Source organism: Ahaetulla prasina, chromosome 13 (assembly GCF_028640845.1).
Source record: "Ahaetulla prasina isolate Xishuangbanna chromosome 13, ASM2864084v1, whole genome shotgun sequence".
Classification (NCBI taxonomy): domain Eukaryota; kingdom Metazoa; phylum Chordata; class Lepidosauria; order Squamata; family Colubridae; genus Ahaetulla; species Ahaetulla prasina.
Window position 1 is genome coordinate 19,302,851 of NC_080551.1, and position 25,549 is coordinate 19,328,399.

Genomic DNA, 25,549 nt, shown 5'->3' on the forward strand with positions numbered 1-25,549 from the left:
AGGGCCAGCCAGCAATTTTACTACCGGTTCTCCCAAACCGGTTGAATCCCACCACTGACCCTCTCCTGAAAATCAAACTGGCTGTTGTGTCTGTGCCCCCCGAGCCCGGCCCCCTGCCAGAAAATGACTTGGAAAGTGAGGGGGAAGGGCCGTCAGGACTCAGGAGCACCGGCTTCCCTGGCTCAGCTCCAGGAGCCAGAGGCAGGCCAGGTGGAGGAGATAACGAGGCCTCCGTCCCCTGACTCTTCCCCCCCCCCGCCCACGCCTCCAGACCCAGCTGATGGCAATCAGGCCTGGCTGGACCCTAGGTTTCGTAGGCAGGAGAGGCAGGAACAACAGAAGCAGGGGTGGGGCAGGCCTAGGAAGTGCCGAGTCATGGAGCCACACCCCACAGGATATAAAACCAGCGAGGGCCGCTATGCCTCTTCGTAGCAGGCAAATCAACTGCTTAACTAGAGCTGAAGTACTGTTTATTCCTGGGTGACTCATCAGCATCAAGGGAGATAACAGAGTCACTTGGCAGATGCTCACTAGTTTGCTGTCAGAGCTGATAGTGCCGGCTAATTAAGCCATCGCTCAGACAGAGGCGATGGGGGACAGAACACTGGCTGAGAGAGAGGGAAAACATTCTGATCAATAGATAAGAGTATTTTTTTAAGTTAAACAATCGCAGTACCCTCCCTTCCAAGAGACCTCGAATCTGTTTACTCTTCACGCAGAGGAAGAAGTGAAAGAAAAGGAAACCCTGATCACAATCATGAAAACGCTAATAGATTTTGTCAAGATGATGGTTAAATACGGCACCATCACCCCAGAGGAAGGGGTTTCGTATCTAGGTAAGAGCATATGAATAATTCTTATAACCCCTTTTTCGCTCATGAATTGCACCAGCTGAGATTTTTTTTTTTTAATCTCGGATCTTGTTTGTATCAAAGTATACTGGCTGTAACTGAAAGATGTATCAAAACGCGACGTTTTGATCTCTGAAGTCTTCAAAATGAAAGGAGCGGAATTAGGAAAACTGGAACAGGTTTCATAAGACTATTATTATTAATCTCTTTTAATTCATTATACATGAAACTCAGTCAGCTGGTCATTTAAAAATGTGTCACAAATACGATTGACAGGTGCTAATGGTTGATACCAGTGGTGGGTTGCTACCGGTTCGCCCCAGATCAGGGAAACTAGTGGCGGTGATGAGAGGCTCCGCCCACCCACCCGGACGTCTCTGTGCATGCGCAGAAGCGTCACACGTGAGCAGAAGCGTTGCATGTGCATGCAAATGAACCGGTAGCGACAGGATTTGAATCCCTCTGCTGGATGATATGGGTTGCTGCCAGCGTCCTAGGTATCAACCAAGTATCTTCTTAAAATATATGATGTTCTGAGTACTGCAGTTTTTTGCAATTCCAGTACTGCAGGTTTTTGCAATTTTGCAATTTCTTGATGTGTTTATTATTATTATTATTTACTTTATTCATTAAACATGAAACTCAGTCAACTGAACATTCAAAAATGCATCACAAATACCATTGACTGGTGCTAATGGTTGATACTGGTTGCTGCCAGCATCCTAGATATCAACCAAGTACCTTCTTAAGATGTATGATGTTCCGAGTACTGCAGCTTTTTGCAGTTCCGCTGGTGCTATTGCAGGAAGCTGCAATTTCTTGATGTGTTTTGTAAAATTCTTGGACATGGTACCAAATGCCCCGATGACAATGGGTATCACTGTTACATGTTTCATCCATAATCGCATAGTTTTGATGGCCAGGTCGCGATATTTCATGATTTTTTTCCAGTTCTATTATTATTATTATTTACTTTCTTCATTAAATGTGAAACTCAGTCAACAGAACATTCAAAAATGCGTCACAAACACCATTGACTGGTGCTAATGGTTGATACGGGTTGCTGCCAGCCTCCTAGGTATCAACCAAGTACCTAGGACACTGGCAGCAACCCGCATTATTGTTGTTATTGTTGTTGCTGCTGCTGTTCTTGTTATGTCCCTGACTGGTAAGGTCTCTCTTTTAAAGGGCTGCCTTACTATGAAACTATACAGTTATTATCTATTGCAGCAGAAACTGTTTCTTGAATCTAACAAGGGGTGAGTTGGCACATTATGTCTGGCGATGGCATATATGCTTGATAATTGCTGGACTGTGAAAGATTGAATGACCTTTCACTCAGGAGCCTGTCTCAGACAGATGGATTTCCAGCTTGTTGTGGCTCTAAAATTAGCTGTGGACTGCACAAAGTCTTGATTTGTAAATGTTCGGATTGTGTTTTGTACAACAATGTACATTTTGGTTAGAGCACCCCAGTCAAAGCTCTGAAATATTTCTATACTTAAGCCAGTACAGGAAGCGTTGCATAAGCTTTCGGTCTCTCTCTTCTGTTTACTTATTGAGCTGTTTCAAAACGAGGAACTGGGTATTAATTAGAGGCTTGACTTGTTTGCTGGTGAATGGTATTTCTTTGAAAATGCAGATTTAGAAGGAGGACTAAATTTAGGCTTGCTGTAAATGAGACTGGAGGGGGAGGGGAAGGGATGCATCCCTTTGAAAACTGTTAAGGGAAATCAGAGCATAATTTATATTATATCCTGCTCCCTAATTCTCTACTAAGAAAAATAGCCCTCCAGATTTTGCTTTAGACGGGGAGTCCTCGACTTATGGCCACAACTGAGCTCATAGTTTATGTTACTAAGAGAGACATTGGTTAATTGAGCTTTTATTTTATTATTTTATTTTATTTATTTGCATTTATATCCCGCCCTTCTCCGAAGACTCAGGGCGGCTTACACTGTGTTAAGCAATAGTCTTCATCCATTTGTATATTATATACAAAGTCAACTTTTATTGCCCCCAACAATCTGGGTCCTCATTTTACCTACCTTATAAAGGATGGAAGGCTGAGTCAACCTTGGGCCTGGTGGGACTTGAACCTGCAGTAATTGCAAGCAGCTGCTGTTAATAACAGACTGTCTTAGCAGTCTGAGCCACCAGAGGCCCTCATTTGCCTCATTTCACGAATTTTCTTGCCACCGCTGTTAAACGAATCACTGCCGTTATTAAATGAGTCACTCGGTTGTTAAGTGAATCTGGCTCAGCTGTCAGAGCAGAAGAAGCTTCTTGGATGGGAAGCGAAACGTCTTCGAAAGAAAAAACCAGAAAGCCCAATTGCCTCCTGAACAAGCCCCTTTCGGATACCCATGACCTGGATGACTGAGAATCTCTCCAGATGTCAATCACCGAGATTCCTCCTCTAAATGAAAAAAAAACCTTCTGGTGACTTATATTTTTTGACATTTAACATCCCCGAGAAATGAGACACAGCCAGCAAAAGGGAACTCAACCCCATGCTGGGCCACCAGAGTGCGAACAAGCCCCAGGAAATGACAATTACTGTTTGCGGTCCACTTCCACCCTACTAGTTAGAAATGGCTCCACAGGCAACCGTTATATTTTGTTATAAAAGCCGCCAACTGGAGCAGAAAGCCCTCTTCTCCAAGATTTCTCTGTTGCACTATATTTAGCATCTCTACCGAGAAACAGCTCTGTGTTTTTTGACCTTCAAAACACTTTTGGAGCCTTAAGAAATGATGAAATGATTTATTTATTTATTTATTTATAATTACATTTCTATACCGCACCATCTCCCGGAGGACTCAGGGCGGTTTACAGCCGAAATTAAAATACCCACAACAATACAATATAAATATAATAAATAACAATATTTAAAAACAATTAAAAACAAATATTTACCGGCCGAATCACTAAAACGGTCGAAGACCAATTAAAACCCATTAAAATTTTGCTAAAATATGTCGGTGAAATAATAAGGTCTTCAGTTCACGTTTGAAGGCCCAGAGATCGGGGAGTTGGCGTAACCCCGGAGGAAGCTCGTTCCATAGGGCTTAATGAATAGAATTTTTGTTTTTTATTGGCCAAATGTGATTGGACACACAAGGAATTTGTCTTGGTGCATATGCTCTCAGTGTACATAAAAGAAAAGATACGTTCATCAAGGTACGTTCATCATGATGAACTTAATATAGCCATTAAATGGGGAAAAGGCGATGCTGGTTGAGAATATTGTCCACCTGTCTTGGAGGCCAAACTAACTATCGGTGTGCAAGTTACCAATCAGCTTCAGGATTCTGTAGTGTTTGGGGGGGGGGGAACCAACCATTCAACCACAACCATAATTAATTTGTTAATTAATTAACAAATGCTCTGTCTTACACATTGGCAAAAAGAATCAGAACACAAAATACAAACTGAGTGGACACGACCTTCACTCTGTCAAGGACCTTGGAGTACTCCTATCAAATGATCTAAGTGCCATAGCCCACTGTAACAACATCGCCCCACAGAACTGGTAGTAACAAATTTTACATTTCACCACTGATCTCACCCCATTCCTAAGAGGTCTGTAAGGGGGCATGCATAAGAGCACCAGCATGCCTACCGTCCCTGTCCTAATGTTCCCTTTAATTGTATTCACTTTATGTATTCAATTCATGCTTATACTTCTATATATTATCTAATAAGTACTCAACAAAATAAATAAAAATAAATAAATAAAAATCTCTCCATCCGCAACCAAACCCAGGGATGTCTTCGTTTGGAACTGCATCCAATGAGCAGTTATGAAATCAGGGCCAGATTTAAAAGCAGCTGCCTTAAAATATCCCTGTTTGCTTTGAATGCTGGAGCTTCCAGCTTAAATGATGGGATGCAAAACAATAAATCTTTTACTAGCCAAGTCATTTTTTTTTCTTTTTTTTTAGTTTCTTGCATGACGGCTTGCGAAGGCAGGAAGTTTAAAAGCCGTGTCTATGCAAAGCTGGAGAGGGACTTGCAAACCCTCTGGCATGATGTCACTTTTTTAAAAAAATCTTGTGCTAGATTGGTGAAATGGGAAAGGCAGAGAGGGAGGCCTGGCCTGTCACTCAGTAATCGATGTTGTCAGGTCTCTGGATGAGCAGTGAAGGATTTTGCATTCAAGAATAGTCCTTCCGTTGCTCCAATGGCTCCAATCCTCATAAGCCACCATATGCAACGGTAGGTGCTCCATCGCTGGAGGTTTTAAAGAAGAAATTGGACCACCATTTGTCTGAAATGGGAGAGGGCTGTGATGGCAAACCAACAGCATGTGTGTCAGAAGTGGCACACAGAGCATCTGTCGTGTCCTACCCCCCACTCCGACGAACGAGTCAAGGAAGTCCGTGGCAAACTTGGCAACGAAGCCTCTGCAGCTTGCCAAGTCCCTTCGAGGTTTATCAGGGCAGGCAGGAGTCCAAGTTGTGACTTCAGCGATAGGGTCCGGTATCAGCAAACTCGATAAGACTTTGCTTGACTCAAGGTTGGAATGCCAAAAGCAGGTCCTTTATATAGGCTGTGGGGTGTGGCTCCATGACTCAGCATTTATCCAGGCCTGCCCCACCCCTCCTTCTGCTGGCGTCGCTTCTCAGATCTCCGGAAGCGAGGGTCCTCCCTCCCTAAATTGTCTTCAGCTGGATCTGCTTTCACTAATTCCAGCACCTGGCTGCCTTCCTGCTCACACGCTGTAGGAGTGATGTTTATCGGGCTTGTCCGTTCACTCCTGGAATCCTCTCCGGGCATGGGAACAGGGCCAGGGGCTGGAGGCATGACAGGCCGTTCATCTTCATTATCAGACTCGGAGTCTGATAACAGGCCCAGTTGGAGACAGGAGGGGCCCGGCTGAGGAGAGGAGGGAGGACGAGTCACAACAGCATCTCTCTGGGGATGCGAGCTGTCACCCGTTGCTCTTCCGGGTTCCGGTGCACCAGCTAGCACGCAGGAGTGTCGGAAACGGGAAGGACAGCCGCCATGGACCCATGTCCCCTGGCACGTGTGGTGTCGCCCATTCCTCTTCCAGGTTTCTGGCGTGCATGCACAGGGTGTCAGGCCTGGAAACCATACTAGGCCTTAGGGTTCCAGACTCTGCCACATTTTTCCCCTGAGGAGAAGAAGGGAGGTTGAGGGGTATGGTGACATTCTTCAAGCGGTCAAGGTCGGATGGTGTTCACATCTGCAGGAGGAGTGGCGGGAAGATATTCGAATGAACTGGGAGAACGTGGGACCATGTGACCAGCAAAGGGGTTAGGGGGGTGGGACTCTTGGGGTTTGTATAACTGGGGAAAGAATCCAGAAGTTCAGTTTTGGAATTTCACTCATCGTGTGCCAGTTTCCTTATGCTAGTAAAGAACTCTGAAAGACAATGGCTTCTGAGTTTTTTTTATGCAGAGGAGGTTTTTCTGGAACCCTGACACAGGGACGATCAGCTGGCCTTTGTACATGGGGCAGTGCTGGAAACCGGAAGAGCTGGTCTTCCGTTTTCCGGTGTGAGCATGCGCACCTGCCAACTGATCGGTGTTTGTGCGTGCGCGGCAGTAACCGGAAGTACGTTTACGGAGGACGGAAGTACTCCTTTTCCTGGGCGCGGTCCAGACGACAAAAAGTGCTCCCTTTTCGAAACACAGTGCCTAAAAGATTTGCTATCACTGCTCTAGACTCAAAGCAAGCAGGAATATTTTAAGGCAGCTGCTGTCCATCCAGTTGTAATATTTTTTTTAAAGTTCACTGGATGCAGATCCAAATAAAGGCATTCATGTATTTTGATGCAGATGAAGAAAAGATATCATAAAGGAGCCACTGTCCTGCCAATGTGCTTATTTTTTTATTTTCTCAGCCCCCGAATGCAAGAAAGATGTGGAGAAACCAAAGAATTTCATGCTCTTTGTACTACTTTCTCTGAATATGTTATGAGGGCAAATCCCCTCTTGAGATTTCAGCCCATGACATATGCTTCAATTCTTTTAGCTGCGGGTGGGGAAAAAAACTGCCTGAATTGTTTCAAAGATTACTGCAACCATGTTTGTGAATCGCGTGTGTGTGTTTGTGTGTATGTATGTATGTATGTGTGTGTGCATGCAGGGTGTATATGTGGGGCAAATATCAGCATGCAGAGAAAAGTGGAAACGTCTGGTAAAAAAAGGATAGGAATATTTCCAATAATATTCCCAATTATTCTTTCTGATCCTCGCATTAAAGGGTAGGAGAAATGTTGCTGGAAATTATGAAATTTCCTCATCTGGGTCCAAAACTTCTTTCTTGCAGAGTTTTCTCCTTCCAACTTTGCACAATGGGTATATTATAATAATAATAATAATAACGGAAGGGACCTTGGAGGCCTTCTAGTCCAACCCCTTGCTCAGGCAGGAAACTCTACACCACTTCAGAGAAATGGTTATCCAACATTTTCTTAAAAATTTCCAGTGTTGGAGCATCCACAACTTCTGGAGGCAAGTTGTTCCACTGATTAATTGTTCTAACTGTCAGGAAATTTCTCCTTAGTTCTAGGTTGCTTCTCTCCTTGATTAGTTTCCACCCATTGCTTCTTGTCCTGCCCTCAGGTGCTTTGGAGAACAGCTTGACTCCCTCTTCTTTGTGGCAGCCCCTGAGATATTGGAAGACTGCTATCATGTCTCCCCTCGTCCTTCTTTTCATTAAACTAGACATACAGAGTTCCTGCAACCGTTCTTCATATTGTTTCTGGCTGTAATAATTGCTGGTTATTAGTAACCAATTAAAACTGTAAATGCTGATAGTTGGCGTTAACTATCTTCCACTGTGACTCCATGGGCGGAACGCCATTTGCCGTTTGCATTGATCCCCACATTCACACCTTCCTCCGTCACTCATGATTCAGCCACCACATTCTTGGGCCTTCTTGCAAGTGAGTTTGGACACGTTTTGATGAGGAGGGACACAAACAGAATGCTACTATCCCATCTTCCCCCATGTTTTGCTCTTCTTTACCAAGGTGAGCCAATCTCACCTCCTACGTACCCTTGAGGATAATGTGGAGAGCCATATGCCAGCCGGGGGGCGAGGTTGAAATAAAGGCAAGGAGGGGGCAATGCCAAAAAAAAGGGAGTCAGTCACCCATTCTGTTTTTGCCATCCCTGTCTCTCCATTCCTTTCAGATACCCAATCTCTCTCGTTTGATCCATGGAGTTGGTTGCCAGTATTACAGAGTTCTGGATTAAAGATAAAGGTTTCCCTGCCTGTTGTGTCCAACTCTAGGGTACATTGTTCATCTCCCTTTCTTGGCCGAGGAAACCAGGGTTGTCCAAAGACTATTTTTGTAGTCATGTGGCCAGCATCGGGGTGAAATCCAACAGGTTCTGGAGAACCGGTAGTGGAAATTCTGAGCAGTTCGGAGAATTGGTAGTGGAAATTTTGAGTAGTTTGGGGAACCGACTATACCACCGCTGGCGGACCCAGAGTGGGGAGGGAATGGGGATTTTGCGGTATCCTTCCCCTGCCATGCTCACCAAGTCACACCCACCAAGCCACACTACGCCCACCAAGCCACGCCCACAGAACCGGTAGCAAAAAAATTTGGATTTCACCACTGGCCAGCATGGCTGTATGCCAAAAGTATATGGAATGCTGTTACTTTCCCACTGAAGTGGTACCTATTTATCTACTCTCATTTGCATGAGAGTAGGTGGCCAGAAATTGGGGCAAGGAATGGGAGCTCACCCCGTTGTGCGAGGATTAATTCTGAATGAATCACTTGCAAAGGTCTTTGTGATACCAGGTTGAAGGTCCTGTTTGGTCCATAGGTTGCCCATTCCCTGACAGTATTGCCTTACTGAGAGGTGTCAAAGGTATGTACTACATATTGTGTTTCTTTCAATGAATTGTAAACAAATGTAAGCAAGAGCTCCATGGTTTGGTGCAGTGTTTTCCTGATCCTCAACCAAATTTATTTGCTTTCCGCCATCCTTGTCTGATGGAGTAGTAAATGAAGAGTAATGAGAGAAAAAATATTATAGGCTGCCTTTTGATTGACATTAGAAGCTCTGTTAGAATTAGGCTTTCAGGTGAGATGAAGTACTGGAACTATGTCAGTTGTTTTGCTGGATTCTGAGTAGAGAAGAATGTGACCCTATTAGTTTTCCTGGAGTTCTTACTGGCTTTTGATACCGTTGGCCATGGTATCCTTCTCCACTGCCTGGTGAGATTGAGCCATGAGGGCTACGTATATCCTGCATCCTCAAGGCCAAAGAGAATTACTGTGCAATACTTAAATGTTGGCTTATGTTTCCATAGAGTTCTACTTTCTCCCTCATGCTGTTCAGCCTCTATGTAAAATTGCTGGAGGAATCATTCCATGGTCTCCCAACCACTCCTGTTCCTTACCCATCCAACTTCAAAGACGTTTTTCAGCTTCTTGATAGACTCCTAGTATTTGATGTATTGTGATCCAGTCCCGAGCAGGTAGCAACAAACGCAGTCCTTAGTAAAAATACACTTTATTCATTAATTCATTCATTCCCAGGGCCGGGTAACTCGAAACAAAACAAAGGCTTCACCAACAAACAAACATTCTTCAGTTATCACAAACCTGAGTTCAGTTTGGATAACTGCCAAGGTCCTTTCTGATAAATGTCCAGAGCAGAGAACAGAGCAAAGAGCGTAGCTGCAACATTGCTTTCCGGCAAACTGAGACACCGGTGCTGGTCTCCTGTTAAGCCTTATGGGAGGGGCCAATCATCTCTTGGCCCTACTCCCAAGCTGTCCTCTCTGCTTGAGCCACTCCTGCCTTCTGGCAGCTCTTCTGCGGGCATTAGGAACAGGCTCATCACAGTCCGATTCTGCCGACAGCTCCGTAGGCTGCTGACGGATCACAACATGATGGTGGTTTCATAACCAAGTATGCTTCAGGTCCAGCCTTTGGGTCTGAGCTCAGTCAAGAGCAGCCACTGCTAAGACACTAAACTATCTTATGTCAGGGTCCCAATGAAAGAAAGCTCCAAGGCTTGGATTTCCTCAAAGTTACTTGTTATTAGAGATGTCATAATGGCACGTCTGGGAAAACCCGAATCTGAAAGCTTCCAGGTTTTCCCCACCCAAGGGAAAGTTCAAATCCCTGCCCAGCACCTTCATGTTCATCACATGGTCGAATCATCCACCGTCCACACTGAAGACACTTCCCAGTCATCCGACTCCAGTTGCCAGGGCACTGCGTCCTTGACTGTCTGAGAAAGGAATGTTATTTTGACTACATATCATCTACACTCTATGCAATCCCCCCACAGAAGAAGATGTGGCAGGCCTGAAGGCCCAAACGTAAAAGATGGCTTCCAGGTCTGACATCCTAGTTGTCAAGTTAAAGAATAGCCCTATCTCAAAGTGATCTAGAGAAGAATAAAACTAGATTAGAGCTTATGGTGTCATCGTTTCTGGTCTACTACTCTAGGAGTAGGCAGCGACATAGACTTCAGCAAGAGATGAGTTATGGATGGCAGGATTTACATTTTATTTTTGTAAGAAAGAAATGCAGTTGTACTAAAACATTCTGGGATCAGCTGTTGGTTTGAGTCAACTGAATCAGAATGTGCTTGCTGCCGTTCCCAGTGGGGTTTTAGAAGATGATGATCTATTATTTTAATAATTCATCGATGCATGCTTTGATGTCTGGACTCTAGCATACTTTAATTCGCCCCTTCTTCTGGAACAACTTGTTCTCATGCATAAGAATTGTCTCCTCTCTAATTAGTTTCCGTAAAGAAATTTTAAAAAAATGGCTCTGGGAAAGAGGTTTTGTAGGGAAGGTATTAGATGTTGTTATCTAGCCTTTCAGTGTCATATAATGTTTATCATTTGTGATGGTTCAGTTGTTTATAATCCTCTTGGGGGTGTATGTTTGTGTATGCTACTGTGTGCTGTAAGAAGTCACGTGGCCATACAAACACTAGTAATAAATAATTCTGTAAATATTCCTGAGTTGCCAAATTATGTAGATGAGGGATGAGTCAAGAGAATAGACTCCTTTCTTTCATCATAATTACAATAATTTATCCTTGGATAGGTAGGTGTTTATGGTGGAGGGGGGGATATTAGCCTTTTTTCCCCCCATTGCGGATGACTGAATTCCACAGAAACTCCAGTTTTGTTTCTAAATTACAGTGACGAGTGAGCAAGATTTAAAATTCCTCCTTTGGATCCATTTACTTGGAAGGAATGCGCTATTTCTGAACAGAGATAAACAAGACTCTGTTGCTGTCTCTCCTTTTAATAGCTGTCATTGGGTGACGAGAAAGATGTTATTATTGTTGATTTTCGGTTAAAGCTCCCATCCCTCAGGAGGATGGGCACCTTCAACTTGAAATCAGACTATATTCCAGATAGTAAGATTTACTTCCAAGCGAACCAGAGAGTGTGTCAACCTGTTCTCCAGAGCACCCGAAGGCAGGAGAGGAAGCAACGGATGGAAACCAATCTAGGAGAGAACCAACCTAGGACTAAGGAGAAATTTTCTGACAGCGAGAACAATTAATCAGTGGAACAAATTGCCTCCAGAAATTGTGGGAGCTCCAACACTAGAGGGTTTTAAGAAGAGATTGAACAACGATTTGTCTGAAATGTATTGGACAGGGCAGTGGTGGGATTCAAGTCATTTAACAACTGGTTCTCTGCCCTAATGATTTCTTCCAATGACCAGTTTGCCAAACTGCTCAGAAAGTTAACAACTGGTTCTCCCAAAGTGGCGTGAACTGGCTGAATCTCACCACTGGAGCAGGGGTGTCAAACTCAAGCCCCGGGGGCAGGATCTGGTCCGCAGGGTGCTTAGATCTGGCCCGCGGGATCCCCTGGAAACAGCGAAGGACTGGCCCGCGGTGCTTCTGCCAGCGAAGACGGAGCTCGGGCAGCATTCCCGAGCTCCGTTTTCGCTGGCAGAGGGTTGGCAGGAGGCCACCACAGCCGAAAATGGAGCTTGGGAGCCTGTTTTCGCTGGCAGAGCACTCGGGCAACCACAGGCGCCCCCCGACATGAGTGACGTCGAGCTGGCCACACCCACTCTGGCCACCCCCCCCCCGAGGTCCGACACAACCCGGACGCGGCTCTCAATGAAATCGAGTTTGACACCCCTGGTATAGGGTCTCCTGCCTGAGCAGGGGGTTGGACTAGAACAGGGGTCACCAACCTTTCAGACCTCAGGGACCGCTAAATTCATAATTTTAAATCCTGCGGACCAGTAATATGAATTTTTTTTAAAGATAAATAGTATTTATTTATTTATTTTTATTTATTTATTGGATTTATTGGATTTATTGGATTTATAAACCGCCCTTCTCCCGAAGGACTTTATATTTAGTGCAATATAAAAATGCAAATAATTTTTCTACGGACCACCAAAATTTTCTTGCGGACCACCAATGGTCCACGGACCACTGGTTGGTGACCACTGGACTAGAAGACCTCCAAGGTCCCTTTCAACTCTGTTATTCTGTTCAGAGGGCTTCACTATCAACTGTAAGATGACTTTGGGAAGATATTACTAGCAGTGGCAGCATTTTAATTAACGGTACTTTTTAAAAAATAGGCTTGGTGGGTGAAAGGTCTTATTCAGTTTTTTTTTTAAAGTTACCAAGGCAACCAGCCTAACTGACATCTGATCTTATAAAAGCCCTACTAGGACAACTAGTTGCTTAGCTACTGTCCTGGGGAGTGACATTTAACGACTCACTGCATTAGAGTAATTGAAAGTCAATACAAGGTGTTGGTTACCACCTTTAAAGCGCTCCATGGCTTAGGGCCCGGGTACTTACGGGACCGCCTGCTGTTACCTTATGCCTCCCACCGACCCGTACGCTCACACAGAGAGGGTCTTCTCAGGGTGCCATCCGCCAAACAATGTTGGCTGTCGGCCCCCAGGGGAAGGGCCTTCTCTGTTGGAGCACCTACTCTCTGGAACGAACTTCCCCCCCCCGGTTTACACCAATTACCTGACCTTCAGACCTTTCGCCGTGAATTGAAAACATACCTGTTTATCCAAGCGGGACTGGCTTGATTTTTAAATTTTCAAATTTCTGGATTTTTAATAATTTTAGATTGGGGTATTTTAGTATAGGTCAATTTGACGGTTTTAATTTTCGGCCATTTTTGAATATGTATTTTAATTGTTATTTTAATTTTGTATATTATTGTTTTAATCTGGCTGTACACCGCCCTGAGTCCTTCGGGAGAAGGGCAGTATAAAAATCTAAATAAACTAAGCTAAACTAAACTAAACCGGACATGCAACATATCCAAACTGCAGCTAAGGGATACCTACTAATATCATTTTGACTGAAAAGAGCCAGTTTGTTGCCCCCCCCACCCACCCTTTTTTTTTCTAAGTTTCCATTTTTTTCCCCTCCCCCTTTTCCGTTTGTCTATGCAGGAAAGCAGCCAAAACGCTTTAGGCAAAATTTAGCCCAAGAAAATGGATTCAGCAATTTGAGACGCCATCCAGGGGATTTAAGTTAGAGAGCAACACCACAAACCATGCACATCAAGACCCTGGAAAAGTTTTTTTTTTTTAATGTGCTTGTAATAAGGACGTGTGTATTTAAAAAAAATTAAACTTGAGATTCCAGTTTCTGCTTGGTTGGCGGTTGTACGTTTTAAACACATCCTAGTTTTGATGGATGCAAAACTTAACAATGCAGTACAAGTCCGTCCTCGGCTTAGGACCACAAATGAACCCAAAATTTCTGTTGTTGAGTGAGAAAGTTGTTAAGTGAGTTTTGACCTGTTTTACGACCTTCCTTGCCTCAGTTGTTAAGTGAATCACTGCAATCGATAAGTTAGTAAAACAAGGTTATTAAGTGAACCTGGCTTGCCCATATTCCCACATGATCATAGGGATGCTACAAAGGTCAGAACTGTGAAAAACGGTCTTAACAGTGGTGAAATCCATTTTTATTAACTACCGGTTCTGTGGGCGTGGCTTGGTGGGCATGGCTTGGTGGGCATGGCAGGGGAAGGATACTGTAAAATCCCCATTCCCTCCCCACTCCAGGGGAAGGATACTGCAAAATCCCCATTCCTTCCCCACTCTGGAGCCAGCCAGAGATGGTATTTGCCAGTTCTCTGAACTACTCAAAATTTCCGCTACCGGTTCTCCAGAACCTGTCAGAACCTGCTGGATTTCACCCCTGGGTCATAAGTCATTTTTTTCCAGTGCTGTTGTAACTTTGAAGGGTCACGAAAGGAACTGTCGTAAGTTAAGGAGTAACTGTACCATGGCAATCAATTGAAGAGGCCTACACCGCCATGCCTGGGACAACGTGACAATGAATGTAGACTTCCTTCCTAAAATAATTATCCTTGACAGCCACAGCAGAGCTATTTGGCAGTCTATATATAGATTTTTGTTTCTATCCGCACAGTATATTTAACAGGGTTAGGCGTTATTGAGTCAGTTAATTAACTCCTAGAAATAATCCAGAGTAGAGAAGATTTAACTCTTGTCTGTCCCCGTCAATGTTACGGAGCCACTTATTGGAGAGTTAATTGTTCCTTCCTGGTTCCTGAAACGACTTAGATGAGGGAATCGAAGGGGAACTTAGCAAATTTGCAGATGATACTAAATTGGCAGGAATAGCAAGCACCCTAGAACCATGATGGCAAACTTATGGCGCGCGTGCCAGAGGTGGCACACAGCACGCTCCCTGTGGGCACGCAAGCCTTTGCCCCAGTTCAGCTCCATCGCACATGCGCGCGCACTTCTCATCAGCCAGCTGGTCTTCGGGTCTCTGCCACATGGGGGCAGGGCACATGCAGGGGCCTGCACATGCATGCACAGGGGGTGGGGAGCATGCGGGGGGGCGTGTGCATGCGCAGGGGTGGGAAGCATACATGGGGGCCGGGCACGCATTGCATTTTGGGGGTTCAGGCGCGCATGCACTTTGAGCACTTGGTCCGGAAAAAGTTAGCCGTCACTGCCCTAGAAGATAGGTTCAAGATCCATCTGGATCTTGACCGACTTGAACACTGGCCGCTGTCTAACACAATGAAATTCAATGTAGAGAAAAGTAAAGTCATACACTTAGGCAAGAAAAACCAGAAGTAAACATATAGACTGGGTCAATCCAGGCTTAATAGCAGTGACTGTGAGAGGGATCTTGGAGTCTTAGTGGACAACCAGCTAAATATGAGCCAGCAGTGTGCAGCGGCAGCCAAAAAAGCCAGTGCGATCCTAAATTGCATTAACAGAGGGATACAATCAAGATCAAGGGAGGTACTAATACCACTCTATAAAGCCTTAATAATAAGACCACACCTAGAATACTGCATCCAGTTTTGGTCACCACAGTATAAAAAAGATGTTGAGACTCTAAAAAGAGTGCAGAGAAGAGCAACCAAGATGACGAGGGGACTGGAGACTAAAATATATGAAGAACGGTTGTAGGAACTGGGCACGGCTAGTCTAGTGAAGAGAAGGACCAGGGGAGACATGATAGCAGTCTTCCAATATTTGAGGGGCTGCCCCAGAGAGGAGGGGATCAAGGCAAGCTGTTTTCCAAAGCACCTGAAGGCCAGGCAAGGAATAATGGATGGAAACTAAACAAGGAGAGATTCAACCTGGAAATGAGGAGAAATTTTCTGACAGTGAAAACAATCAACCTGTGGAACAGAAGTTTCCTTTGGAAGTTGTGGGAGCTTCATCACTGGAAGCTTTCAAGAAGAGACTGGACTGCCACCTGTCAGAAATGGTGTAAGGTCTCCTTCTTGGGTGGGCGGTTGGACTAGATGACCTACAAGGTCCCTTCCAACTCTGTTAATCTGTAATCTGTAATAATCTAACAGTGTTTGATTCTACACAGGAGCTCAAGAATGAGAATTTTTATGTTTTTTTTTCTGCCTTCCAGAAAATCTAGATGCCATGATCGCCCTGCAGACAAAAAAGAAACTTGAAAAATCCAGTTCCCAGAACAAGCTATCAGGTATAATTTTGTGATTAACGTGTTATTACATCATTTTTCCAGTTAGTTTTTCCTGTGGATTTAGCCTGAATTATAATTTGGCAGTTGTTTGAATAAATAGCAATCAAAACAGAAAACCTATTTAGAAATCTGTTCGTATGACTCTAGTTTTGCCACAACCAAAGTTGTTTGTACACCCAAGCAGGGGTGGGCTTCAAAAATTTTAGCAATGGGTTCTCTGCCCAGTTGCTGGGTGGGCGTGGCCATGGTGGCTGTGGCCTAGTCAGCCTCCTGCACCATGGTGGGGAGGCAGTTTTGCCTTCCCTGGGCTCCGGAGGCTTTCCTCAAGCCTCCAGGATGGCAAAAACGGCCTCCCCAGGCTCCGGAGGCCCTCTGGAGGCCCATTTCCAGCCTTTCTGAACTTCCAGTAGACCCGTTTTTCGCCTTCCCTGAGCTTCCATGTGCATCCTGCACTTGCCTGCATCCAAAATGGGTCGCATGGGGACTCCTGGGAGGGGAGGGGTGGGGAGGGCCAGCCAGGAGTGGGATTTTTGGGTTCTCTAAACTGCACAGAATCTTAGCTAGAGGTTCTCCCGAACCCCTGCGAACCCCCAGCAGCTCATCCCTGCACCCAAGTGTCTGTGGAAAGGCGCTACGGTTCAGACGATGTAAAAATTATTCCGCTTGTGATCCCTCTAGACAAGAGCACTGAGGAAGCCGACAGCACAAAAACAGGCACAGCCAAAATGGAAAAAGAATACGAAGCCCTGAAAGATTCCACAAAAGCCGAGGAAGAAAACACAGAAAACAACGAACAACCCAAAGGTAAGTAGTTGAACGTGTATGTAAGATAGCAATAGCACTTAGACTTATATGCCGCTTTATAGTGCTTTACAGCCCTCTCTAAGTGGTTTACAGAGTTAGCACGTTGCCCCCAACAATCCAGGTCCTCATTTTACCAACTGTTGTGGCCCGCCAGCGGCCAGTGGAGCTGGCAGCAGATTCGGACAGTGAGGCGGTTGGGGAGGAACATGGGTCAGTCCTGGAGTCTGGGGAAGGCTCTGATGAGGGCTCTGAGTTGGAGGCAGAGAGAGGGCCAGGGCCGTATGCCAGTTATCAGCTGCCCTCGGAGTTAAACATCAGTGAGGCAGACGAACAGCTGGAGCCTGTTCCCAGTGTGCACATGCGCAGAGTTGCCAGATGAAGGGAACAGCTAAAGAACAAGGGTCGACTTGGGAGTAAGGCCACAGGTGGACGATAAATGGCCCCTCCCAGAGGAAATAAAAGAGGAGCAAAAGGGAAGTGACTCCTTACCAAGTTTTGAAGATACCGGCCTGGCAGATCCCCCAAGCCAGATAAGGTAAATTCTGTAAACTGTAAATTCTCCCTTGAAAGACTTTGCTGGATATGAATGAGAGGAAATCACAGTAACTTAATAAAAAGGGGTTTTTGTCGGGACAAGGAGTCTGCTTCGTGGCTTGGGGAAGTCTAAGTCAGAACACCGACCTTGGAAGGATGGAAGGCTGAATCAGCCTTGAGCCGGTCAGGATCAAACTGTTGGCAGTCGGCAGAATTCGCCTGCAATACTTCACTGTATTCAGTGTGCCACCAGGGCTCCTTATGGTGGCATTGCTTCCAAACTCTTTATCTAACATAGTGTTGTGTCTCGTCCGATCTCACCACAGCCGGGGCCTTCTTATCTGCTTCCGAACACGGAGGAATGTTCTAGTATGCCTCCCGGCCCAAGCCCTGGCTCCATGCCCAGACAGGCTGAAGAGGAAGAAATACCTCCAGCCCCCAGCTCTGGCTCCATGCCCAGGCAAACGGAGCAACTAGACCCCTCCCCCTCCTCCACAGCATGTGAGCCTGAGGGAGGTCAATTACCAACAGCTGCCGACTGGAGTGACCCTCGCGTCAGAAGACTTGATAGGCGGAGGCAACAGAAGGAAGGGAGGGGCAGGCCTGGATAAGTGCTGAGTCATGGAGCCACACCCCATGGCCTATATAAAGGATCTGCTTTCTGGCATTCTCTGAGTCAGGCAAAGTCTAAACATATCTTGCTGAAGTCACTTTCTGGTCTCCTGCCTGCCCTGAGGACTTTGCTAGGACTTTGGCAGAGCTGCAGAGGCACGCCTGATTCGGATTTCCTTGACCCAGCCGTCAGCGGAGGAGTGGGACACGACACATAGGTTCATAGTGTGGGTGGCTGCCAAATACGGTCAGCCTTATCATAATGAGAGGTTTTTGCAACAAGCGGCAGAGGTTCTTGCATAGATTGGACACCGTCATCTGTTAGTTCGGTTCTTGATGCTTTGATAATGACCCAACTAACTGCAGTGGAGGTAATCCTCGACTTACAACCATTCATTTAGTGACCGCTCGAAGATACGACCGTGCCAAACTCCTGGTACATATAGCAGGGTTTTTATGATCTAGCACGTTTAGAAACGAGCAGGGCCTTTCCCTGCACTCTGGAGCCCAAATGTTAAGTTCTGCAAGTCTAAATGCAATGAAATCAATACATCACTCTTGGCTGAGATATTCATCTAACTGTACGTATCCTTTTTCGAAACATAAAATCGTTACCAAATGCAGTAGTCTGCACGGGGAGCATATTGATCGGCCGGTAATGTGAGATGTTGTTTTAAAATATAAATAAGGGCGATCAAAATGCTGAGGGTCATTTCCAGGATGAATGTTATCTCCCCCAAGTGGGTCTGGATGAAATATAGAGGATGTATGCCATATCCCCTCCCACCCAGACTACTTCTGCTGTCTTATACCAGGGGTCTCCAACCTTGGCAACTTTAAGACTTGTGGACTTCAACTCCCAGAATCCCTCAGCCAGCAAAGCAAAGGTGGCTGAGGAATTCTGGGAGTTGAAGTCCACAAGTCTTAAAGTTGTCAAGATTGGAGACCCCTGCCTTAAACACAGTATATTACTATAAGCCTGCAGGGTTGTTGTCGTTTTTTTACTTTTTTAAAGCATTTTTTACTGCCTATTTGTCCAAGCTGGTAGTAAAAAAATGCCTAAAAAGTAAAAAAAAAAAGTTCTGACAATCTCTTTTTAAAGCATTTTTTTTATTGAAAAAGTTTTACAAAGCTTTCCCCTCTTCCCCCCCTCCTTCCCCCCTCCCTTCACAAACCCCCCTCCCGCCCCCCCCCGACTTCCCGGAACAAACACAAGGTGTGCTTAAAAATAAAACAAACATATGCTAAAAAAATTTCCCTCCTAACTCAATTATACTCCTACAATTCTCATCAATTCCTAACCTCCCCCAAAACAATCAGAAATAATACATCCTAGTCATTCAAAGGCAGTCTGATAACCCTTAGTCTGATATCTGTTTTGGATATAGTCAATCCATTTTCCCCATTGATTTAAGTATCTTCCTTGCGTATTGTCTTTCAAAAAGGCTGAGATTTTTGCCATCTGAGCCAAATTGGCAACTTTCAATATCCATTCTTCTATTGTGGGTACTTCTTTTTTCTTCCAATACTGTCCTATCAGTAAACTTGCCCGCTGTTATTAGATTTAAAATCAGTTTAGTCTCAATTACTGTACAGTCCGTGATAATTCCCAGCAGAAAAAATTGCGGCAGGAACTTTATCTTCTTTTTCAGAACATTTTGTCTTTTTAAAGCATTTTTAACTATCGGTTCCGGAGAACTGGTAGTAAAAAAATGCTTAAAAAGTTTAAAAAAACACAAAGTTTTGACGATCACATATCGCTGAGCTGATTGTCGGAACTTTTTTTTTTTTTTACATTTTTTACTACCAGTTTGGCAATCCAGCCCAAACCGGTAGCATTTCACCCCTGCCTGGATGACTGAGAATCTCCATAGATATAAGAGCCTTTAGTTGTTTTATTCTCTCTACAATAGACCAGATTTCTCCCCAGAAGAATATTTTAACTCCTAGTATTTAATTAACATAACATAATAACAGAGTTGGAAGGGACCTTGGAGGTCTTCTAGTCCAACCCCCTGCCCAGGCAGGAAACCCTACACCATTTCAGACAAATGGCTATCCAACATTTTCTTTAAAAATTCCAGTGTTGGAGCATTCACAACTTCTGCAGGCAAGTTGTTCCACTGATTGTTTTAACTGTCAGGAAATTTATCCTTAGTTCTAAGTTGCTTCTTTCCTTGATTAGTTTCTATCCATTGTTTCCTGTCTTGCCTTCTGGTGCTTTGGAGAATAGCTTGACTCCCTCTTTTTTGGGGCAGCCCCTTGGACCATTGCTATCATGTCTCCTCTGGTCCTTCTTTTCATTAAACTAAACATACCCAGTTCTTGCAACCGTTCTTGATATGTTTTAGCCTCCAGTCCCCTAATCCTCTTTGTTGCTCTTCTCTGCACTCTTTCTAGAGTCTCAACATCTTTTTTACATCGTGGCGACCAAAACTGAATGCAGTATTCCAAGTGTGGCCTTACCAAGGCATTATAAAGTGGTATTAACACTTCATCTTTTTTTTTTCTTGTTACCTTTGAAGGAAAAGCAGACGCCTATTTGGAAGCCATCCGAAAGAATATAGAGTGGCTAAAGAAACATAACACACAGGGAAAGAAAGATGGTAAGATTGAAGAAGTGGACTGTGGTATGGACAGGACCAATCCTGAGAATCCTATTTTCGATTTCTGCTAAATAAAAAGCTTGATCACATAGTCTGAGAAGATGGAATATATGGAAAGACATACAGGTGGATATATGTACGGGTATGGAAGATACAGACGGGCATGGATGGGAAGTGACATTGGTTCTCTTAAATTTTCTACCGAATTTATCAGCAATTGGTAATGGGCTTTGCTTATTAGCGTGCACAGGACAACCCAATTCATAATAGGCAGAATGGCAAAAAATGTCCGTTTGGAAGAATGGATTAGTTTAACAACTGCATGGTTCCCTTAACAACTATGCGATTCCCTGAACTATTGCAGTGACTCACATTACGACTATCATAAAAACAGTCTCCCCTTTAACAACTATGTCTTATGATGGAAATTCTGGTTGCGACTATTCAAGTGTAAATACCTACGTGTAAATTGTTAAATAACAGGTAATTGTCCAGAGCTTATTTTCTCCTTTGGAATGTAGATCAGAATATTCCATTCAAAAGAGAATGGCAGCTTTCGAATCCAAAAATATTGGAAGTTCCTTCTAGAGGGAAACTGATTTTTAGATAGGTAGGTAGGTAGGTAGGTAGGATTAGATTAGGATTAGGAAAGATTAGATAGCTAGGATTAGATTAGATTGATAGATAGATAGATAGATAGATAGATAGATAGATAGATAGATGATAGACAGATAGATAGATAGGATTAGGATTAGGAAGATTAGATAGCTAGGATTAGATTAGGATTAAATTAGATAAGATAAGATAAGATAAGATAAGATAAGATAAGATAAGATAGATAGGTAGGTAGGTAGGTAGGTAGATAGATAGATAGGATTAGATTAAGATAGATAGATGATAGATAGATAGATAGATAGATAGATAGATAGATAGATAGATAGATAGATAGGATTAGATTAGGATTAGATTAGGATTAGATTAGGATTAGGAAAGATAAATAGATAGGATTAGGATTAGGATTAAATTAGATAAAATAAGATAAGATAAGATAAGATAAGATAAGATAAGATAGATAGAATAGAATAGAATTTTTATTGGCCAAGTGTGATTGGACACACAAGGAATTTGTCTTGGTGCATATGCTCTCAGTGTACATAAAAGAAAAGATACGTTCATCAAGGTACAACATTTGCAACACAATTGATGATCAATATATCAATATAAATCATAAGGATTGCCAGCAACAAGTTATAGTCATACAGTCATAAGTGGAAAGAGATTGGTGATGGGAACTATGAAACGATTAATAGTAGTGCAGATTCAGTAAATAGTCTGACAGTGTTGAGGGAATTATTTGTTTAGCAGAGTGATGGCCTTCGGGAAAAAACTGTTCTTGTGTCTAGTTGTTCTGGTGTGCAGTGCTCTATAGCGTCGTTTTGAGGGTAGGAGTTGAAACAGTTTATGTCCAGGATGCGAGGGATCTGCAAATATTTTCACGGCCCTCTTCTTGATTCGTGCAGTATACAGGTCCTCAATGGAAGGCAGGTTGGTAGCCATTATTTTTTCTGCAGTTCTAATTATCCTCTGAAGTCTGTGTTTTTCTTGTTGGGTTGCAGAACTGAACCAGACAGTTATAGAGGTGCAAATGACAGACTCAATAATTCCTCTGTAGAATTGGATCAGCAGCAGATAGGATTAGATTAGGATTAGGGTAAAATAAGATAAGATAAGATAAGATAAGGTAGATAGTCTTTCAAGGAGAACCTGCCTATATCAATCCTTTCCCCTAAACTCCACTGAAGATGTTACCTAGTCTGGTAATGAAACGTTCGGAAACTCAACCCAGAAGCTTGGAGAAGGAAGCTTCACCTCCCCGTAATCCTTTCTATTTCAGATTACGATCTTTCTAAACTGCGGGATTTCATAGACCAACAAGCCGATGTTTACGTGGACAAGGGCATCCTGGATAAAGAAGAGGCAGACGTGATTAAGCGTATCTACGGCAGCCTGTAGAGGAAAGGAAAAACCTCCCGAAGACTGTACGGCATTCTAGTCTAGCTTCACCCACATCTAGTTCTAAGACCTACAACTTTCTTTCTCCCCACCACATCCCGGGAAAAAAAAAGAGGTGATTAGAAAGTATTCTGTCTCCATTGTACTGAATTTTATCCGGGTTAAAAAAAAAAAAACAACCACCACCAACCCACCACCACACCCTATAATTGCATATTTGTTTCTTCTCAACTTTGATCGCTCTTCCCCCCCCACCCTAAAGTAAACGAGCTGCCCACTTTATAGATAACAGGGTAAAACAGCTGCTTACATCATGTCCCCGTTAATTTATCCAGCGGCTCTTTCAGATTATATGGTTTGGAGAAAAGAGCCAGTTTGTTTCATCGTGAAGTGGCTTTTAAGAGATACTGTTCTGGGGGGGGGGAAATATATGATAAAGGGCCTTACTAGGGGACAACCCAAGTGAATTAACTCAGTTTAGCTCAATTTTGCATTTCTTGCGAAGAAATCTCATCTTTGCAATTCTCTTCTCTGGCACCTCTTGTTTTGTGTCCCAGAAAAGTATTGTTGGAATGCTGTAATATATTCATTTTCTTGCTTTTGGCGCATTCCGCTTTGTTCTCCCGCCTCGCCCCCCCCCACCCTATTTCGTGTGCCATCGAGTCATGGCTGTGTGTTTTAACCCTGCATCGGCCTTCAAAATAAATCTTTACAGGGAGAAAGAACTGTATTGTCACCGTATTGCTACGGTCAGGTACAGTAGCAACGGTTGTCCTTCACATCCTCCATCGTTCTTGGTTAAGTGTTATTTCTCTGCATGTATAAAGAACAGTTCTTGATGTGAGTAGCTTAATGATATGTGATTAACCGTTTCTAAGGGTAAAAAAAGGAGGTGAAGCAAGGTCCTTGAGCTTAGAGGTGTGCTTAGGATCAGACATTTATACATATGAGTGATATGCTAGGATTGCGGGAATGCAGTATCGTTTAGCAACACAAGGTTTCATAAATGTCTCGTTTTTGTAAACTTTTGGTTTAGCCTGAGTTTACACTGAAGATCCACGCTCCCTTTCTATTTAAAGAGATATGCGTTTACACATTTTACACATTTTATTTCATTTTTTTTAACTAAGGCACAATTGGGTTAAAGCAACATGCTAAGCCATAAGTCACAATCCACAATGCTGGTTTAGTTTGATCAGCCGTGGTTTGTGGATTAAGCCATAATTGGATGGGCTCCATACAGTGCAGCAAGGCATAAATCACAGTTCAAAAATTAGAATGGCTACATTCACAAAATATTGCATCCCCCTCCATAGTAAATGTTGAATAATTCTTGAGAAAAGTATATCCTGCATTTAAGTCCTCATTATGAACGTGACATGAGTAGACTTCTATTTGTCTTGTAATAATCAATTTATTTTTGTTTTGAGATTCTAAATTTATTGAACATTAACATGCAGTGAGCATGCTAGTCAGAAGATGGGCTGATTCTGCTTAATTTCTCCATTAACAGTACAAGTAATTAATTTCAATAATTGGAAATAAGATTTTCTGGTGCGCAGCAGTGCAGTCGTAAAGCATGACATCAGGTGGCTGCACTGCTTAGTGACAACAGTTATGGTAGTTCTCAGTTACTGTCATTAAGTGAAGACCATGGTCACCTTCGCATGACTACGATGTCTGAGATCCTGCTGGCTTCCCCATTGATTTTGTTTATGGGAAGCCGACAGGAGATCACAAATCGTGATTATTGGCACATGCATTTGGCAGAACTTTGAGAACTGGTTATAAGCTCAACATTGTTACAAGTTGAAATGGGCACTGAATGAGTGGCCATTCAATAAAGACCACCTTATGTTTACTTGTTTTGTTTTCCCCCCTAAACTGCCCTGATAAGTTGCAGCGATAAAATGTTTTAGAATAGGGATCTCCAACCTTGGCAACTTTAAGCCTGGAGGATTTCAACTCCCAGAATTCCGGCTGGGGTATTCTGGGAGTTGAAGTCCACCAGGCTTAAAGTTGCCAAGGTTGGAGACCCTTGTTTTAGAAGCAATTTGGACTGCAACTAGCAAATGCAAAATAAATTTTGATAAATAAATCTTCACGGTCCCTGCTGGAAGCCGACACTGACGAAGCTATGGGAGAGAATCCCCCAAATATGAGGGGGTTCACAAGCCATGAAGACTGACTTTCATCGGCTGAGACTAGCAGAACAGCCCTATCCCTTCTGTTGCAATATCATGGCAGAAAAGTTGAATAAGGAGGCAAGACCGGTGCTGAAATTCATACAGTTACAATTGCCAGCCTCCTTCATAAATGGATGTTTTAGGTAGAAGTATTTGGTTAATTTTTTTGTGCAGCTTCTAACTCGGAATACATCCTTTTAGCACCATCTGGATAATAAAAACTCTAAAAGAGAAACTTAATGTACTCTGCAGACATACTAGTCTCGTATTCCCCAGTACATTTTAAACAGTCATTAAAAGAATTTGCATTTATATGAGATGGGAAGGAGTACAGCAGAGACATTAAGAATGCAGCCCAAAGCATATTTACTCAACAGGGAATATTACTTCTTCTGAATGGATATCCACTAGCTTAAACTTTGAAGCAGGATAAAAACATTGGTGTCAATGATTTATAAATCTGTTCTTCAGGGACAGCCTACATACATAATTGCAGGTTACAAATGGTGATCCCAGAATGCAGTTGTCATAAACACAAGCCAGTTGTCAAGTTGCTGAATTTTGATCACATGACCATGGGGATGTTACAACGGTTATTAAGTGTGAAGTCACTTTTTTCAGTGCTGAATTATAATTCAGCGCTGAATAGTTATATATTGATTACCCGTAATTAAATAGACTGATGGACAATTGACAGATGATTCAATCCTAAGGCTAGTGAATTTTAAGGGTTTTTTAAACTGTGTTATAAATTCAGATTCAATGCCATGTTTTTCATCACAGTGTTATTGTTTATGTCAATTTTCCCCTGCTTTCTTCTGGGAATTGAGGACCGACTGCTAGCATACTATGGGACATAATATCAGTTACGGCATTTGGTAACTTTATATGATAAAAGCAACCAGAGAACAACCACCTTTGTGCATCACCCTCCTGGCCATGGCATGTACAGAATGGAGCGATCCGTTTTTAAA

At 43.4% G+C, this 25,549-nt stretch overlaps 1 protein-coding gene across 4 annotated transcripts in view; it reads left to right on the plus strand.

Annotated features, from left to right (window-relative positions):
- SCG3 (secretogranin III) overlaps positions 1-24,330 on the plus strand; it is a 45,657-nt gene extending 21,327 nt beyond the window's left edge. For all 4 annotated transcript variants that reach the window (XM_058155956.1, XM_058155955.1, XM_058155958.1 and 1 more), the window contains 5 exons: positions 720-836; positions 15,746-15,820; positions 16,499-16,624; positions 20,296-20,376; positions 22,271-24,330. In XM_058155956.1, the coding sequence (XP_058011939.1) occupies positions 720-836; positions 15,746-15,820; positions 16,499-16,624; positions 20,296-20,376; positions 22,271-22,389 (518 nt within the window). In that variant the 3' untranslated portion in view covers positions 22,390-24,330. The remainder of the gene's footprint in view (positions 1-719; positions 837-15,745; positions 15,821-16,498; positions 16,625-20,295; positions 20,377-22,270) is intronic.
- The last annotated feature ends 1,219 nt before the right edge of the window (positions 24,331-25,549 follow it).